Source organism: Ursus arctos, unplaced genomic scaffold (assembly GCF_023065955.2).
Source record: "Ursus arctos isolate Adak ecotype North America unplaced genomic scaffold, UrsArc2.0 scaffold_25, whole genome shotgun sequence".
NCBI classification, from domain to species: Eukaryota; Metazoa; Chordata; class Mammalia; order Carnivora; family Ursidae; genus Ursus; species Ursus arctos.
The window spans coordinates 10,511,525-10,525,714 of NW_026622930.1; the positions used below are offsets into that span (position 1 = coordinate 10,511,525).

Here is a 14,190-nt window from a genome sequence, read left to right on the forward strand (position 1 = left end):
TATTTTTCTTTCACACTTTCAACAGTGTCTTTAGATGTGTTTTAGATGTATCTCTTATAAATAACATATAGCTGGATTTTAAAAATCAAATCCAAAAATTCCTGGGGTGTCTGGTTGGCTCAGTCGGTTAAGCCTCTGACTCTTGGTTTCGGCTCAGGTCATGATCTCAGTGTCTTGAGACTGAGCCCTGAGATAGGCTCTGTGTTTAGCATGGGATCTTCTTTTTTTTTTTTTTTTTTTTTTTATTATTTTTTATTTATTTATGTGACAGAGAGAGAGACAGCCAGCGAGAGAGGGAACACAAGCAGGGGGAGTGGGAGAGGAAGAAGCAGGCCCACAGCGGAAGAGCCTGATGTGGGACTCGATCCCGGATCGCCAGGATCACGCCCTGAGCCGAAGGCAGACGCTTTAACGACTGCGCCACCCAGGCGCCCCAGCATGGGATCTTCTTAAGACTCTTTCTCTCCCTCTGCCCCTCTCCCCCTGCCTTTCTCTCTCTAAAATAAGTAAATATTTTTTAAAAATAAAAAAATTCCTTATATTCATTGTGATTATTGGAATATTGGAATCATTTCTTTTTTTTTTTTAAGATTTATATAATATGCTGAATGCTCTAACTCCAAACCCCAACTACACATGCTCCTCTCATCTTGTAGTTATTCAGTATTTTAGTGTTATCTTGTTTGTATACCCACCCGATTAGTCGTCATTTTACTTATTACTGCTTTATACTGTCAATGATCACTGAGAGTTCTGTACTTGACCAATTTCTCAGAGCATGATTCCTTCATACATTTCACTCCTTCTTGGTTCAATTTTGTTCTTATTGTAATATATCTTTTAGTACTTGTTTCAGTTGAGAATCTATTAGAAAATTTCTCATTTTCCTAATAGTTGATTTATTTAGCCATCACACTTGTTTTTTATTTATTTATTTGAGAGAGAGAGAGAAAGAGAGGAGCAGGGGGAGGGGTAGACTCCCCACTGAGCAGGGAGCCTGATGTAGGGCTCAATCCCAGGACCCCAGGATCATGACCTGAGCTGAAGGCAAACACTTTACTGACTGAGCGACCCAGGCACCCCTAGCCATCTCTCTTAAACAAGAGCTTAGGTGGTAGAGAATTCCAGGTAAACAGTTATTTTTTTCTTATAATTTCTAAGACTTTTTTTTTCCATTATCTTCTAGCTTCCACTGTGCTGTTGAAAAGTTTGTTGTCAGTCTGTCTGTAGAATGTCTTTTCTCTTGGTTGCTCTTACAATGTTTAATTTGTCTTGGCTATTCTGTCAAGCTCTACCTAGTCATACAGACTGTGATGTGAGCAGGTAAAACATTAGTTTATTTGTAATACTCTCAGGAATCACTGTGCTTCTTGAATCAGAGCATTAATGGCTTTCATCAATTCTACAACTTATAAAAAGCCTATTTTCCCTCTCTGAAACACTTATTAGGTATATGTTAGATCTTCTCTTCATATTCTTCATCTCCATCTCTTTGCCGTATATGCTGTGCGATTTCTTCTGATCCACTTCCCATTTCACCAACTCCCTCTTTGACTATGTCTAATTTGCTGTTTAACTTGTCCATTGAGTTTTTTATGTCTATTTCATTTGTAGAATTTCTGTTTTGTTCTCATCTGTCTGTTCTTTTTTTCTTCCTTTTTAAAGTGACTAGATTCCTTCTCAGGTTTTCATTCATCACATAGTTCTAATATTGGAAATTCTTATGGGGAATATTCTTGCTGCTTTTGGACTCTGCTACTCTAGTTCATGGTGGATTATTTCTTTATATGTTTTGTAATTTTAGTTTGTAAACTCGTGTTCATCAGGATTGTAATTCTGGAAATTCTGTTGGGCCTAGATTAAAGTCCTACCCAACCAGAGAGGTTCGAGGATTGATTCTGAGCTTGCTTCTACCAAACACTCCAATGCTATAACCTGCTCTGCACCAATGTTACTTGACTTTTCATTCTGGGGGCTCACAGAGCATGTAGGTATTTCAAATTCACACTCTAAATATGTTCAACGATAGGATCATGTTTACTAATTCTCAAAAGAAACCATAAATCTTTCTCAGTTCCTAGGCTCAGATCCCATTCTTTGTCACCTCTATATAAGAATATATTCTTTCCTTGGGGTGCCTGGGTGGCTCAGCCATTAAGCCTCTGCCTTCAGCTCAGGTCATGATCCCAGGGTCCTGGGATCGAGCCCCACATCAGACTCCCTGCTTGGGAGGAAGCCTGCTTCTCCTCTCACACTCTCCTTGCTTGTGTTCCCTCTCTTGCTGTCTCTCTCTGTCAAATAAATAAAATCTTTAAAAAAAAAAAAGAATATATTCTTTCCAAATCACCCTTTTGCTAAATATATAGCCTTTTGAGGGTTCTGACTTTCTGCTGGGGATGACTCAGAGCCAACTCCAAGCCTGATACAGTCCCAAGACCTTCTCTGTGCGGGCTTTAAAACACAAGTCACTAATGATAACTGGTGCAGCCACTATGGAAAAGAGTATGGAGCTTCCTCAAAAAATTAAAAATAGAAATACCATACAATCCAGTACTTCCACTACTGGGTATTTATGCAAAGAAAACAAAAACACTAATTCAAAAAGATATATGCACCCTTATATCTACTGCAACGTTATCTACATGAGGCAAGATATGGAGCAAAGCAAGTGGAAAAAGATGTCACAGGAATATTACTCATCCATGAAAAAGAACGCAATCTTGCCATTTGAGACAACATAGATAGACCTAGAGGGTGTTAGGCTAAGTGAAATATGTCAGACAGAGAAAGAAAGTGCCACATAATTTCACTTACATGTGGAATCTGAAAAACAAAACAATCAAAAAGCAGAGTCTTAAATACAGGGAACCAGTGGTTGCCAGAGGGGAGAGGGGAGAGAGGATGCATGAAACAGGTAAAGGGGATTAAAAGATACAAAGTTCCAGTTATAAAAATAAATAATTCATGGAGATGAAAAGTACAGCATTGGGAATATAGTCAATAATATTTTAATAATGTTGTATGATGACAGACAGTGACTACACTTATGGTGGTGAACATTAAGTAATGTATAGAATTGTTGAACCAATACGGTGTACACCTGAAACTAACATAACATTGTGTGTTAATATATGTCAACTAAAAATAAATAAATAAAATTAGACATATGCAAATCTAAAAAACAAAACTCAAGCCACTAAGCTCCCAAGACAAGTAACTCCCCCACCTCAAGACTGCTACAATAACAGTTTATATGCCTACCACTCTAGTTCTCTATTTCCTCTCCAATTTTGCTCCTTTCATTTTTATAAAATTACCTAAACATTTAAAATCATGTTCATTACATTTTATCCAGCACTTTGATTGTTTTAAGTGGGACAATTTTCAGTTATCTAGACTGCCAGATTGCCATACAGAGAAGTCTCCAAAGCCCTTACCTTTCCATGCCTTTTCTCTTGATTCGATAAAGGAGAAGGCTCAATTAGACAGTGCTCTTTCTTAAACTATTTCCAATAGCTTCCCATTACCAATGAAGAAGGTGGGAACACCCTAAGACTGAAGCTTTCTACAAGAAATAGTCATTTTGAGTTGGCAACTGGGAATGCGTAGATGACAACAGGAAATGGGAGGCCACTAAAGTGATGATTGGTTAGGAGGGCATATAATGTATAATGAATGTTCAAAACTAAGAATATCTTGACTTCAAAATAGTAGAAGGTCCCCTGTAATCAATCTCTATAGTGCACAGCACTGGAAGCACAAACTCATTATGGTTCTTCCTCTAAAGCAATGTATAATTTAAACAAACCAAGCATAAAGAAAATTGAGAAATACGATGACTTCTTTTCATTGTATTTGTATATCTTTTCATTGTCTCTGGTACTGTGCCCTACAGATCTATTGTTTTAAGTGACAAAAAAAAAAGGAGTAAGTTATTTTTCGGGAAGGATTTGTAAGAAGAAAAAAAATGCTGATTATCTGGATAGTTAGAAAACATATTGTTCCAGGCAGAGTAATAGTTTCTAATCAGAAAGACTAAAGAGAAGATTATCACGGAGCACTTTACATGGTAGAATGGACACAAGATGGTAAGAAAAAAGACAAGAGTGTTTTAAACACAGAATGAAAGCCTTGATATAAAATCAGATTTTTTTAATGGGGAAAATTAAAGGCTTATAGAAGAGGACAACATGAATAAAGGAGTATTCTGAATGTTCAAGAAGGAACAGCAGAAACAGACCCCATTGAAAATAAACTTGGAACATTTCGAAATTGGACGAGTTAACATCGCACATAGTTCTTAAGGACAGAGACGCCCCCAGTTGGCCCTGCCTTTCCGTTAGGATAGCGTCTCCCAGCTCCAACGAGGCAAGCAGTACTTTTCCACTTCCTCGGTAGTGGGCCAGGGGAGACTAAAGATAATGCAATAGAGAAACCATTATGAAGGCAAGATGACAAAAGATGAGATTACAATCTCAGAGGCCAAGAACCCAGAACTGGGGAGACAGACAAGTGATGAGAATTAAGGAGCACTCTACGGGATTTTACAAATGACAAGCTGATATTTTTCTACTTTGTGTATAAAAATGACATGTTGTGATGGCTTGCCCACTAATCACGGGATGGTGAACTTGAAAAGGACCTTAAGAGGTCATTTAGACCACCAGCTCATTTCATTTACAACATCTCTTCTCTTCTAAACCATATGATGCTCATTTCTCCAAATGTGTGTATTTAAGACATAGTTTATATATATATTTGCATACAGTGTTTCCTTCCAATGATACTTATTAGACCTCAGTAGAATTACTCATGTTTAACTATATTGAAGCAATTGACCTAACAAGCATCGACACTGCTTAGAAAGAATGCTCCTGCCCGTTTTCAGTTTCCTGGCAACAAACACTTAGGCAAACTTACCTTCGTGAAAGCTCGGTAACACAGACCACACACCTCCACCAGGTAGGCCAGAGTGAAGACGGCGTTCTGAATTACAAAGCTTAGCAGTTTTGAAAACGGCTCCAACAGACTCTGCAATGAGATTGGGGCCAAATAAAATCAATTGAGTCTTTCATTAAAAAAAAAAGTATTAAAATCTTCTGATACTCTAACTAATGAGATCGTTCCTTTATTTACAATCTGTTGCCAGGTAGCTACTAGGGCAACTCTGTTGGTCTAACAAGAACAGAACTGGACGTTCAATCAATGCCTTAAAGAGCACAGTTTAATCATTTTATTGCTCCAAAAAGAAATCCATTTCCCCGGGTGGCATCATTTGTATACCTTATCAACCCCAATTCTATCCTCATGTCCAGCCCCAGCAATCAAGGCTCTGTGAGGTTTGTCTGAGGATTTTTCATTCTATTTCTCAGAATCTGTAGGCCTCTATGGGCTCGTCCATCCAGCTCCTTTGAAACCTGTCATCTCAGTTAAATAGCACCAACCACCCTGCATGTAGGTACAAAGCACTATGAACTTAGACAAAACTCACCACGACCCAGCTTCCTGCCGGTGTTTATCAGGAAGCCACAGTGTAAGTTTCTCCATCTGAATCCCACCCATGAAGGGTCAGTTTTAGCTCCATCTGCTCTCTACAGTCATTTAGAAACATTCATTGAGCACCTACTAAGTATTGGGCAGAGTTGGGCGCTTTCATATAGCTTATCTTGCTCAAATTTTTTATGACAATCCTGGAGAGACAGTATGTTATAACAGCTAATGACACAAACTATAGAATCTCACACAGTTATTTTCAAACTTTAGCTCTTGGTGACCTGGAATAAGTGATTTAACCTCTCTGGACTTAGTTCTTTCCTCTGTAAAATAAGGATAATCAGGGCTTCCACCTTATTAGTGAGAAACCGGGGAGATAATGTAGGTAAAGTGCTTGGCAGCAGTGAGCCGTCCGTCACTGTTCACTGAGATCTGCATCCGAGCTCTGGAGCTCTGCGGTCCCTATTCTGCGGCTGAGGCTTAAGTAGCAAGGAGCTCGCCTAAGGCCACACAGCTATTGAATGGAATTCAAACCCAAATTCCAGGGCAGTTTTCCAGAGGCACAACTGCTCTTTAGGGAAGACGGAATTTTAATTGGGCTCCAAAAGACTTCCATGCCACGATTTCCACTACTTCTCAACCTCCGTAGTCCTAATGGTCTGGATTATAAAAAGTAAACTGGCTCAATGTGCATACACAGGACCTGCAGGAAAGTACAGATGAGGAAATAAAAGTCCATCACCCCACCATCTCGTGATAACATTTTTCACCTATCTTCCTTCCTGCTGCACGCCAGTTTCCTTGGTTGAAATCTTACACATACATAACCCTACATTTTGTTAATTTCGTTTTGTTAACACGATAACATGAGAAACTTCCAATGCTCTTTAATTCTTCATAATCATCCATTTTAATGGGCACACACGTCATATTTTATTATAAATAACATTCCAATAAATATGTTTTGTGTGAAATTTACATTTTCATTTCCTTCTTTAGAAGAGATTCCCAGAAAAGGAATGACTAAATCAAAGGATATGAAAATTTTTGAGATCGTTTCTCCTTATGGATACAAAAATGAATTTGTTATATGTTAATCATGCCTGAGGATAAGAATCATGTCCTTTATTTGTCTCTCTTCCCCACAGAAACCTGTGTGGTACTTTCCATATAGAAAATCTTAAAGGAACCCTTTGAAATAGTATTGCTGATTCAGTATTCTTTGCTCTATATAAATGTTGTTGCCTTGAAATACTGATGATGGATGAATGGCAACAGGACTGTATCTCCAGTTAATATATAATGCATCTTTATTCATCAAAAAAAGGAACCTGAATTCAAACCCATATAGAAACTTGTTCTTTTATTTAGCAAAGCAGCACAGTGATGGGGCAGTTTGGTACAACAGAAAAATCAAGGAACTTGAAATCAAAGGTTCTAGGTTCAAGACTCAAACCTTCCACTAACCAGCTATATAAACTTGGCCAAGACAATTCATCTCTCTAAGCCTGTTTCCTTAGCTTTAAATGATCAGATTAGACCAAATGATCTCTTTGCAACCTCCTGCATAAACTATTAGTTTATGAAAGCACAGTCAAAGTATAAAATTAGCAGGATGTGGCTTCTTGGTATTAAACTAGTAGTTATAAGCCATTGCTATACAAACTATTACATCGTTGTATATAATGCAGCCCAGAAACACTGCCTATCATGCAGCCCAGGAATATAAAGGTGAATGAGACACGGTGCTGGACTTCATGAAGCTCACAGTCTCGCTGGGGAAACTTTCATACAATTAAGTGTTAGTATAGAGAGCTCTACCAAGTACCGTGGGATCTGATATAGGAGAAAGTTGCTGCAGAGAATTCCAATGCACTTTTTTAATTTAAATGGGATTCAGATTCTCATCTTGAAGAATGAGAAGGAGTTCACCTCACCAAGAAGAGCATAAAGCATTTCAGGCAGAGGAAATGGCTGAAGCCAAGGCAAGGAAGTATGAAATTAAATAAGATTATAAACATAAAGCAGTTAGCATAATGCCTGCCATATGGTAAGTGCTCAACAAACAGCAGTTGTTGTTATGATAATGATGACGATTCTGAAAGTAGGCAGGAGGCATGGGGGATGGGACAAGTGGCCAAAGCCGGAATTAGAAAGGTGGGCTGGCAAATTAATGAAGTACCTCCTTGTCTGCCACATTAAGGAATTTGGACACTCTCCTAAAAGAAATGAGAGGCGATCAAAGATGGTTAAGCAAGGAACCAGAGCAGTAAGGTTTGTGTTTGGAAGGATCTCCTAGATGGTGGTGTGGAGGACGGACTGGTGGCCATAGCCGAGGACGAAGAGGGCCAATTGTAAAAAATGATATCGTGACGTATTAGAACTCTTCGTACTAGACACTTTCACCATGCTTGAAAGTGAAACATTCAGTATGCAATAACTATTTCTTCAGTATTACTACATGCCTGTCTTTTTAGGTTAAAAAATAACCAAATAACCAATGGGTTGTTTTTCTGGAACATACAATACATACCCTTGTGGCATTGGTAGAGGGTATCTTCAGGAGGCAAATCATAATTCTCAAACTGGAATCTAAAGAACACTGTGAACAAATATGAAAAAAGTAAAAGTCAGTACCCCTATTAATATCTCTTTTGCTTCATGTATTTTTCATAAGCATTTGTTTTGGGGGGAAAAAATCTCAAATATAGCAGCTGCCTCCTTAGTTTTCTGTACCATATACTCATGTTGAAAAAAATCATTCTCAGATTTAAAAAACTTAATTAAACTATTAAATGCTATTAAACAACTAATTAAGCATAGCTCCTAATCTATTTCTCAGATATATTCTTAAAATTAAATTGGACAGAGAGTTGGATAAAGAACTGAATGGATGAATGCATGGATGATGGATGGTGGATAGATGGATGGATGGATGGATGGATGGATAGACAGACAGATGGACAGATGGGTTGATAGATATCAAATGTGTCCAACTCTAAATATTGGAGCCATCAAATATGGCTCCAACTCTAAAGAGGTACACTAATTTGTCAAAGACCATGTTGGGGGGGGAAAGAACAAACCACTCATATCTATGTAAAACCATTAGGCTGATTAGTCCAAATAAGAACCAGTTTCATCTGCCCTTCCTCTGCTACTAAAAAAATGACAAAAACCTGAGAAAGAGCAGTAAAATTTCTACAAGAAAAAAATGATGATCCCAAATCTGTTAGAGTTGTATTTTGGCAAGATTTCACATCAAATGTACTTCTTAAATTGAGTTTACAGGTGTGTGTGGTGGGGGGGGAATGTTACAATAAAAATAAGCAATATTATTTAACATTGTAAATGTATCACAATAGTAGGTTATAGTTCAATCCCTGCAGCTGTGTAACATACTAACTTTTAAAGATAACAAATTAAACCAGTGGTTCTCCAAGTATAACCCCTGAAACTCTCATAATCTCTCAAAATCGGGCCCAGAAATCTGTTTTTAGCAAGTCCTGCAGGACACTGATCCACCCTGAAGTCTGAGAGCCACTTCTCTAAACTGATGAGAACAAATTACAGAAGGTTTTTCAACGGCTTAATATTTCCCCCAGATATTAAAAACAAAGGAGAAGATGATCAGAGGCAGTGCCAGATCTGATCTAGCAGGGCAAGTTTTTACATAAATTCTGAAAGCATTTTTCAGGTACCTTCTAAGCCAACTATTGGTCTCTTTAATCTGCTCAATACCCACCGGAGTTCATGTGACATTTACATTACTTTAAAACTGGGGCCAAAGACTGGCTGTTTCTCAGGTCCGCAGTGTTTTAAAAATCAGGAAATACCATCTTCAAAAGCATGGAAGACTAACAATCGTGGGCCTGCATTCCCACACGACAACTGGCCGGTGTACTGTAGTAGCTGGACTCATTAGAAGGGACTGGCGCTCTCCATTTCTCACGGGGCTAGGTTGTCTGTATTATCTTAAATCACTCCACTCATTAACCTTGCAGTCAGGGTCCCTACGGGCAGGGCAGATCGTCACAAATTCGGCTTACCAGTTGTTTGCAGGTGGCAAGAGTTCCAACTGGTCAGTGATCAAGTTATTTTACTTCTAGCATCCACTTACGGGCATTTGAATTTGCCATGCCTGACCCACCCCTTCTCTTCAAGTGTGTGGCATCAAGAAATGAATAGCCCCCCATGGCTCTTGGTCCTAGGGAGGTTCTATGGGGCCATGTTAAAAATGCATCACTTGATTTCCTACAGGTACATGGACAGTATCTATCCGCATACATGGTTTCCAGTTACAGTGCTAAACCTCTTTAGATTTATTCAGCAACTCCAGATCTTCGAACGGATGGGATCATGGGATGTGACAGATGGTAAAGACCTCAGAATTCCCCCTTCTCGTGGGAACTTTAAACTCCAAGAAAACAGCACACACCAAGCTAAGGGTCCCTGAATTATCCTTACAGACCTTATTTTGGGGTCATATATTCCAAATCTGCTAATTTGAAAAAGGGCATTATCAGGGATGGTTCGTCTTTATAAAACATCTTTCATACATGTAATACTCATTTCAGAAACGGTGCTGCCAACATGTAACTTCACTCATCAGATCAACAAGTGATTGATCTTATTGTGAGTTGAGTATTTCTGCGATCTTAAAAAGCACAAAAAAATTGTGGAGCAAATGAGGTTCAGAGACATAGAAATGGCCACTACTAGCCACCTCCTTTCTGCTTACTACGAGACGGAATGCCTTCAATTAGCCCCTGCTTTAGAAGGACTGTGGCAGTCTGTTAGTGGAAGGGATACTGGACCGAGAGTCAGGAGACTCAAGTTCTAATCCTCACACTGCCATCACCTCTCTGAATATGCAGCCTGCCATCTGGAAAATGGGGGGCTTGGAAAAGGATGGTCTTATAGGTCTCTTCCCGCTTTTACAGTATAGAGTTCTGCTTCTGCATTTAATTGGCTCGTGTTAAAAATGTTCCTTAGGTGACCAGATTCACAGGCAGGTAATTTGTGTGTATTCTTGGAGGACGGTATGGTGGCTACAGGGAGGGGGTGCAGTGGTGATGTAAAGCAGCCAAACGGAAATATAATATCATCTTGGTCTTGCAAGTACCTTATTCACAAACACATAAACAATCACTTCCCTTTAGATAGTTCTCTGAAACTTAGCTTTACATTGTGTGTCTAGTCTCCTTTTTGACAAAACTGTATTTATTTACTTAAACATTTCTTGAGAAAAATTTCTCTGTAATCTACTTAATATTTAATTTTTAAAAATCAACTGGAAACATGAAATCACTATGTCAAAATGCCTACTGCATACTGCTGTAAGTTTGTAACATTTGGAGAGCACCACCTACATAAGTACTCTGCACTTGGTGCCTAACCGAGATTCTGTACAGCCCTTTATGAAACATTAAATCTCTCTAAGCAGACGGCTGGCAAACCATAAGATCGTAATTGAAAACGAAATCCTGGACTCAGCTTACCTTCAGGGGCAGAACACAAGGCAGCTTGGCAAAAAATGTCTGAAACTGGTTGCTGATTGTGGTCCAGAGGCTGCTAGGAGAGTCCATGGGCAAAGCTTCCATGAAGGTAGCAATGTTTTCCAAACAGCGTATCATAGCACCCCCTGCTGGTAAATTCTTTTTGTTATTTAGACCCTAAAAACACAAAAGCATAGGCAATCAACTGCTGAAACAACGTGGGGATTCAGACAGCTATTTGTCGCAGATCAGTTTTAAAAATCACATATTCACGGCTTAAACAGGTGCTGTGTGCCTACTGCATAGGCTAGTCACTGCAATGGGCAGGAGGCGGACAGAGAAGAATCAACAAATTCAGAAAAACTTGGGAAAATTGTGACCTTTAATTCGGTGAGAGAAGGTGAAACAGGGGCAAGAAGTAAGAAACATCTTTTAAGGATCTTCAGTTAGCGTGGTTAGGTGCTAAGAAAACACAATGAATGATCCTCCCTGGAAACTCCGCTGGCCAAAGCCTGAGCATAACGACTGCAGAACCAGGAAAGTCTCTAGGGCCACCTGCCAACCCTCCAAGCTAACTGAGAGAGCTAATAAGCGGGGACCGAACACGTGAACCCAAGCTCTGTGATAAAACCAGTAAGCAATGAAGCCGAGAATTGAGTTCAAGTCTCGCGACTGAGCAAAGATGCAGGACTTGAATCCAAACCTCACGATACAATGAATAAGCAGGGAAGCTGAGTCTTGAATCCAAGTCTCGCGATACAGTGCGCGCTGCTCTACCCACCGCACCATCTGAAAGCCTGAAGGTTCAGTGGAGGTGAACGTGCTTAACAGTTGCCTCTCCACCCCTGAGTTGGGGGTGTCTAGAAGCTTTAAATAAATAGTAAATTCACGCAAAACAGCAATGTCCAACCGACACGCTTCCATACATTGGCAATTTTTATTTTTAATTCACTTTAAACATTCAAATTTTTAAAGATGAATTTGACGTTTGTATTTAACTTTAATGTTTAAATTAAATGACTGAATTAATTCCTCAGCCGCGATTTCGGGAGGGGCAGGGCTTAGAGGTGTCCTCAGAGCAAACGTACCTCCAAGAGCTGACTGAGAGCAGCAATAGAGCTCAGTTCATTGAAGTCCATCAGAGATGTGGCCAAGGTCCGTAAAAAAGTCCCATCTGGAAAGTCAACAACCAGATTTAGTAGTGTTTGGGTTTCAGCGACGAGGCACGTGTGTGGTGGCTGGATTCCCCGTGGAGGAATTACCTTTGATAGTGCTCTGGAACAGTTGCGGGAAGATGCCGTTGGGGGCCAGCTGATGGAAGATGCAGCGCAGGAACTGCTTGGCCACCCCCGCGGCGTTGCCGGGAACCATCATGCTGCGGTTGCACAGGGAGAGAAAAGACAGGGACTCATGGAGCGCCCAGCGTGAGTTTAGGTATTTCTGAACCTCCTTATTTAGAGTTCAGGCATTGACACATCAGTCCTCTTACGGAAGATCTCCCTGTCATTTTCATCAGTGAGATGAAATATTCTAGTTACACGGAGTCCCTGTTAACAGTAAGTTTCTAGAAAGAGAGAACAAGGGTGTATCGGAATGGTCCCAGACTAATGAATTCCAGCCACCCTAGAGTACAGATGAGGCTTCTGAGGCCCAGACAGAAAAGGTGACCTACAAAGTCTCCAAGTCCAGAACATGGCAGAGTCAGGACGAAACCCAGGATGAGATTATCAGCAAGATCTTCCTAGAATGTGTCATTAGCTAAGAAAGAGCTGGTCTAAGGGGAAATGCAGAGAGGGAGGTGTTCATAGCTATTGGGAGATAGGAGAATTTTCCTCGGAGCATCTTGAGCACTTGTAGAAAGGAGAGGGCTTTGATCTGTGCAGTTCCGCAGGACTGCTCTCTGCCCATCAAAAGGGGAGCCAAGAGATTTTTTATGTCCTCTGAGACCAATGTATCAGGAAGGACATCCTGGAGGTGATTAGGGGGTGAATTAACAGAGAAAGAAAGTAGAAATCAAAGAGCCCTAATAGGTAAGTGGTAAGAAGTCCCTTTTACCTAAACCATTTGATCATGCTATGCCTACCCTGAAATGCTGATTCAAACTTGTAGGTCAAAAACACTCTTCATGTAGCAATGACACCAAACTCACACAAACTCTTTCAAAAATTAGGGAAGGAGGGAACCCTTCCCACCTTATTTTATGAGACTAGCATAGACCTAAAACTAACATCAGATAGTCATTGCAAACAACAAAACAAAACCAAAGCAAGAGGGAACAAAAAAGAAATGAAAACAAAAACAAGACAAACCTGCAGTCCTCATGAACACTGAATCCAACTACAGATAAAAAGGATGATGGTCTGTGACCGAATAAAGTTTATCCCAGGAACGTAAGAAGGACTTAATATTCAAAATCTCATCAATGGAATTCAATATATTAATTAAGGAAAAAACCATACAGTTATTTCAATAGATACAGAAAACACATCTGACAAATTTAACATCCATTCATATAAAACTCTCAGCAAACCAGAAACAAAAGAAAACATCCTCAATCCAGTAAAGAGAATCTGTGAACACCTACAGCAAACGTAATTAATGGTGAGATATTAAAGACTTTTCTGTAAAAGCAGGAACAAGGCAAGGAGTCTCACTAACATCTTTATTATTGTCCTGGAGGTCCTAGTCATTGGAATATGACAATAAAAAAAATAAAAGGCATAAAAATCAGAGAGAAGGGAAATTGTCACTATTTACAGAAATGACTTTTTTTAACATACAAATGTGTTTTAGAGTCCAAGAAATCTTTAAAAGCCACTACTACCACTAGTAAGTGAACCCAGTTTATTACAATGTTAATATAGAAATTCAATTGCGTATTTCTATATCAGCAGCAGAAAATTAGAAAATGAAATTTTTAAAAATTCCATTTACATTATTGGCTTTAAAACATCCAAAATTCCTGAGAATAAATTTAACAAAAGATGTGCAAGACCTCTACACTAAAAAACACAAAACACCGCTGAGAGAAATGAACAAACAAACAAAAGGAATGAAATGAGAATATATACCATATTCATGAATTGAAAGAGTCAGTATTTTTATGCTGTCAGTTATCCCCAAATTGATTTATTGTCTCCATACAATCCAAACAGGCTTTTCCCCCTCAAACTGAGAAGCTTATTCTAAAATGTATATG

General features: G+C 39.3%; 1 protein-coding gene across 1 annotated transcript in view; it reads right to left on the reverse strand.

The window, feature by feature from the left end:
- Positions 1–14,190, reverse strand: part of UNC79 (unc-79 homolog, NALCN channel complex subunit) — a 212,821-nt gene that overhangs the window by 35,548 nt on the left and 163,083 nt on the right. The window contains exons 39-43 of the mRNA XM_044389950.3: positions 12,254–12,366; positions 12,080–12,165; positions 10,995–11,168; positions 8,027–8,095; positions 4,921–5,031 (exon numbers count right to left, since the gene is read on the reverse strand). Of these exons, the coding sequence (XP_044245885.2) occupies positions 4,921–5,031; positions 8,027–8,095; positions 10,995–11,168; positions 12,080–12,165; positions 12,254–12,366 (553 nt within the window). The remainder of the gene's footprint in view (positions 1–4,920; positions 5,032–8,026; positions 8,096–10,994; positions 11,169–12,079; positions 12,166–12,253; positions 12,367–14,190) is intronic.